At 36.0% G+C, this 6000-nt stretch overlaps 1 protein-coding gene across 1 annotated transcript; it reads right to left on the bottom strand.

Moving 5' to 3' along the window:
• Positions 1-1027: 1027 nt before the first annotated feature.
• On the bottom strand, positions 1028-4958 carry LOC110028415 (receptor-like protein 12). The gene is made up of 2 exons (XM_020730248.1): positions 4876-4958; positions 1028-4723 (listed from the first exon to the last, which is right to left on the bottom strand). Exons 1-2 carry the CDS (start codon positions 4956-4958, stop codon positions 1063-1065), a joined length of 3744 nt encoding a protein of 1247 aa, XP_020585907.1. The 3' UTR covers positions 1028-1062.
• Between the last annotated feature and the right edge of the window lie 1042 nt (positions 4959-6000).

The raw sequence follows: 6000 nt of genomic DNA, 5'->3' as shown, positions 1-6000 counted from the left end.
ACACACACACACACACACACACACACACACACACACAAACTAAATAGGCATTTACACACAACACACACACACACACAAACTAAATAGGCATTTACACACAACACACACACACACACAAACTAAATAGGCATTTGTCCATTTCATTTTTAAAACAAAAAAAAAAAAATTGTGTTCCAATATATATTAAACTATCAGCTTATTAAAAGGTAATCATATATGCTCTAAATTTGACCCAAACAAATTCAAGGTTTAACTTGTAGTCTTATGGACCGCTTTTGTACTACCAATTTTTTTTTTAAATTAATATAATTTATATTAAATTATTTATTTATTTACTTAACAGTTTAATTAAATTTATAATACAGCTAAAATAATTTAATTTTTATAAAATCTTAAGTGAATTATATTTAATAAATACAACTTTTGAGCTAATTTTTTTATGTGCTTATCAAAATTTATGTAGAATTAAGAACTTGATTTATGAAAAATCAAAAAAGAAAACAACTGCTTAACAAAGAATAAAAACATAGATAGAGAAAAAAATTTGAAAGAAGAAAATCTCTCGTAGACAACACCGACCTTTTTAAAAACTAGTGCAAAGAACATATTACATTATACAACAATAACAAGTATTAGTTGACATTTATCCAAATGCTCACAAGCTAACTATGAATCATAATACAGAAAGCCAACACTCGTTAGCCTAATGAGTATTAGGTCCTCAAGTTGGCAATATATATATATATATATCAAAGTGTGTGTGTGTGTGCGCTCGCGCGCGAGCGCGCGTGCCGCAAGCCTTAGCCTACTGGTGGCGGGGTGACTGTAAGTCCCCTCAGGTCAAGGGTATAATCCCATCGTGGAGCATAGGTTTTGGAATATTACACATGGCGCAGACACCCTATCATAGATGCCTTAGAGCAAAGGAGAAGCGGTATTTGGGGACTGCACTTAAATATCGTTACCTTTTAGAGAATATATATATATATATATATATATATATATATATATATATATCTGTGTGTGTGTATGTTTTTCTTAAGAGATAGAGTTTCATGCATGTTATCCATGAGTAGGTCTTATGCTTCTCCGCCTCATGCTTCTGTCACAACACATGACATCAAAAACTATAACAACCGCCATCGACCCTCCAAGTCCCACACCAAATAATAATCCCAACACAATCTTATAACTTTTGTTCTCTGAAGTTGTGCCACCCAAACTTGGAGCTGATGGCGCCTTATTATTCACTGCTGGAACTGATGTATTGCAAGGATGCCAACAAAGTCCCTTATTTCCTTCAAATGAAGTGCTTTGGAAAGTGGAGAATTGGCCACCCGACGGAATTTCTCCCACCAACTTGTTGAAGGAGAGATTTAAAAAAGACAAAAAATGTAAAGAAACCAATTCTTGTGGGATTTGACCAGAAAGGCTGTTCATTGAGAGATCGAGTGACTCGAGTTGTAATAGATTTCCTAGCTGTGGAAGAACTCTTCCTATCAAGTGATTCTGTGATAAGTTGAGCACTTGGAGAGAGACAAGTTGGCCAATGGATATAGGTACATCTCCTTCAAAATTATTGTTGGAAATATCTATTGACTTTATAATTGTCCAAAAATTTTGTATCGTCATTATTTGCCCCTTTTCCATGATGGTAAGCACAACAAGAGAATAGTAAACACCCGACAATTTAGATGCAGAAGATTTTATTACGTCCGTTGTATTTATCATCATTGACTTAAAAGTGCTGAAGCAAATTGCACTTATATTGCCACTAAAATTGTTGGATGAGATGTCAAGGACATTCAATGCAGGAAAAGTATAATTTGTTTTCTGGTTTCCATCAAGAGGCCCAATTAACCCGTAGAACATATTAGATCTTAGAATAAGAACCCTTAGCGTGGAAATATTTGCCAACCAATAAGGAAATACATCCTTTAAGTTATTGTTGCCCAGGTCTAGAAGTTCAAGTGATCGACAATTAGACAGAAACCTCGGAAGCAATCCCTCAAGTTGGTTGTCTCTAAGATTTATAATTTGCAGCTTACAATTTGGAGTAACTCCATGAGGGATAGCTCCATGAAGCTGATTTTCTCTCAGATTTAGCATGCGGAGACCACATCCTTCTTCGAATAAACATGATGGAATCGAACCAGTTAACTTGTTATCAGATAAATCAAGCATCTCCAAGTTGGTCAAGTTGCAGTTGAATGTTGGGATTTCTCCAGTCAATTTATTTTTTGAGAGGTCCAAATATCCGACATAGTTGAGACTAATTCTTTCTAATAAACACGGTGGAATAGAACCATTTAGCTTATTATTTGATAAATCGAGTGTCTGAAGGTAAGTAAAGTTGCAGATGAATGTTGGGATTTCCCCAGTCAGGTTATTGTTTGCATAGTTCAAAGAAGCGAGAGTCACGAGACTACCTCTTTCTAATAAACATGGCAGGATAGAACCAGTTAACTTGTTATGAGATAAACTAAGCATCACCAGGTTGGCCATGTTACAGATGAATGCTGGGATTTTACCAGAAAGGTTGTTCATTGAGAGATCTAGTGACTTGAGTTGTGTCAAATTTCCTAGCTGTGGAAGAATTTTTCCAGTGAAGTGATTCCGTGATAAGTTGAGCACTTCGAGAGAGACAAGTTGGCCAATGGATATAGGGATCTCTCCTTCAAAACTGTTGTTTGAAATATCTACTAACTTTATAGTCTTCCAAAACTTTTGTAGCATCATTATTTGCCACTTGTCCATGATGGTAGGCACAACAACAGGGTAGTGAACATCCAACGAAGTAAGTGCAACAGGTTTTATTGTGTTTGTTGTATTTATCATCATTAACTTAAAATTGTTGAAGAACCTTTCACATAAATTGCCACTAAAGTTGTTGGATGAGATGTCAAGAACATTCACTGTAGAAAAATTATAATTTGTTTTCTGGCTTCCATCAAGAAACCCAACTAACCCGTAGAACTTATTAGATCTTAGAATAAGAACACTTAGCGTGGAAATATTTCCCAACCAATAAGGAAATACATCCTTTAAGTTATTGTTACCTAGGTCTAGAAGTTCAAGTGATCGACAATTAGACAGAAACCTCGGAAGCAATCCCTCAAGTTGGTTGTCTCCAAGATTTATAATTTGCAGCTTACAATTTGGAGTAACTTCATGAGGGATAGCTCCAAGAAGCTGATTTCCTCTCAGATTTAGCATGCGGAGACCACATCCTTCTTTAAATAAAGATAATGGAATCAAACCAGTTAACTTGTTATCAGATAAATCAAGCATCTCCAAGTTGGTCAAATTGCAGAATCTTGGGATTTCTCCAGTCAATTTATTTTTTGAGAGGTCCAAGTATCTGAGACTCTTGAGATTACTACTTTCTACTAAGCATGGTGGAATAGAACCATTTAGCTTGTTATTCGATAAATCAAGTGCCTCAAGGGAAGTCAAGTTGCAGAAGAATGTTGGGATTTCGGTCAGTTTATTGTTTGAGAGAGACAACCAAGCCAAATCTGTGAGATCCTTTATGAACTCCGACCCCACAACTCCACTGAAGTTATTCGAAGCAAACTCAAGACTATAAAGCCTTGATATCTTAAAAAATGACATTGGAATTTGCCCCTTTGGAATTTGCCCCTGCCCCTGCAATTTATTGTTACTAAGATCAACATAAGTCAACATAGAGGATGCATTTGTGAACTCTGCAAGTTGCCCAGAGAATTGGTTTTGCCGAAGTAGCAAGTATCTCAAGGTCGGCAGTGTAAACACAGTAGCAGGAACTGGTCCAGAGATATCATTATAACTAAGATCAAGATATTCGAGATCACAAAGCTTGTCGTTCAGACAAATGTGAGTATTTAGTGATGATAGACAATTATGCGGTGGCTCAGAAATCATTGAAAATGGAAGCAAAAATATAACAGAACCGCTAAACTTGTTGTCTGATAGACTCAACCATTTTAGCTGTGATAGATTCCCCATCGAAGGCGGTATTCTACCTGAGAATTGACATCCCCCGAGATCCATATAAGTTAAGAACTTGAGGTTGCCTATTGTATCGGGTAAATTCCCATAAAAGTTGGTGGCAAAAAGATTCAATTTTTCTAAATTACTGTCCTCTGGAAAATCAGGAAGAGAACCAGAAAGCATTTGATTGTACGAGATTTGAAGATCTTTCAAATTTCTTAGAAGAAAGATTTTGCTCGGAAAATACCCAAAGAGGGAACAACCTTGCATGCTGAGCACCTCAAGTTCGGGGGTGGAATTGGCCAGAGCTCCACACCATTCACCACCGTATGCCGAGAGATTTACATAGTCAAGATGAAGTTCCCTCAAATTGCTCATATTTTGCATAAATATTGGGTTAGCAGTGAAAAAAAGATCATCATTGTTGGAGAGGTCGAGGAAAGTCAATTTTGTCAAGCGAGAGATACCTGCGGGAACCTTTCCAGTAAATTTCGAGGAGGAAAGATTGAGGCTTGAAAGATTTGCAAGCCTTTCCCACCCAGAATCGAGAATAGATCGGTGGTAGAACTCGTTATAGGAAAGATTGAGTGTTTGTAAAGATGTGAGATTGAAGAGGATAGGATCGATCGTACCGGCGATGGATCGATTGCTTAGGTCGAGGCCAGTGACCCGCCTCGATTTATCGCATGTCACGCCCACCCAGAAGCAGCAGTCCGTCCCTGGCTGCCACGTATCGAGCTCACCAGTCTCGCTTCAGTTGGAGAAGCGCCGAGCTCTCTTTCTGGAGGCATTGTTCAAGAGTTTTGCAGTTAGCCACCGAGAAAAGCTCCAAAAAGAGAGAGAGTGCCAGAAGTAGTAGGAGGAGGAAGACGACAGAGCTGCTGGAATGAAGTGACTCCATACAGAAGAGGGCGTAGAGGTTTGATTTGGGGGAAGGCGGCAAAGGTGGAAAAAGGCAATAAGGGATTACCCAGGTCTAAAGTCATTTGAAAGACTCGGACGTGCTCAAACGAGGCGCTGGTTGACCCCAGCGAGTCTAAAGTCAATTGGAAGACTCGGTTGTGGACTCAAAAGAGGCGGTAGTTGACTTGAAGTCTATGTGGCTGGCATTTACGTACATGCCACCCAACTCTTATATATCTACATGCCAAACACCTATAATTTGTTATTTATATTTATATCACCCCAATCTTTCCTATTACATCAAAATTGTAATTATCTAACTTTTAAAAAATAAAATATTTTTTTTTTTCAAATATAAATAGTGTGGCACACATGTAAGAATTAAACTTTTTTAAGGGCTAAATTATGTACATACACAAGAATTGAGTGACATCTATGCATATCTTCCTAAATTAGTTTTTATTCTTCTTCTTCCAATTTATTATTATAATTTTTCAATCAATCAAAATTTTTAATATTAAAATAATGTATTATGTAAAAATATTTAGTTATAAAAATTAAAAAAAAATATTTGAGAATTTCGCCTATTATTTCTAAAAACTAATTTATATAAAACTTCTATATTTTAGAGGAAGGGAAGGGAACTATGAAGGAGTAAGAATTTGAATTGGTGAAGCAAAAAAGAGAATAAAAGTGGGTGAGGAATAATTTATTGTCAATCAAATCCTACATGTTAAATGACTCAGATCGAACTTCAATCAAGTCTAAACTCAAATCAAATTGAGCTCAAATTAAATTTAATATAAATAAAATAACTCATATTTATGATAATAAATATATTTTTATTCTTTATCAAAACATAAATAAAAAATAAATAGAATATGAAATGAAGTGTTGGGGACTATGCAAAAACTAGCAATACATCACATCTCATACCCCCATGGTTAGTTTAAGATTCACAAGATATTTCAACTAGACTTAGAAATTAGGCAAGCTCGTCTTAGCGTGGGTTTGGTTTATTCGAGATTCGGCTAGTCAAAACAGGTTCAGTCCAAGAGAAATAATATAAACCATATAAATTATCAATTTAAATTAGCTGAAATGATATAGTATTTATTTTTCCTA

Source organism: Phalaenopsis equestris, unplaced genomic scaffold, assembly GCF_001263595.1.
Source record: "Phalaenopsis equestris unplaced genomic scaffold, ASM126359v1 Scaffold000511, whole genome shotgun sequence".
Taxonomy (NCBI): Eukaryota; Viridiplantae; Streptophyta; class Magnoliopsida; order Asparagales; family Orchidaceae; genus Phalaenopsis; species Phalaenopsis equestris.
The sequence above is the reverse complement of the archived record's forward strand: the minus strand, read 5'-3'. Positions and strand labels throughout refer to the sequence as shown.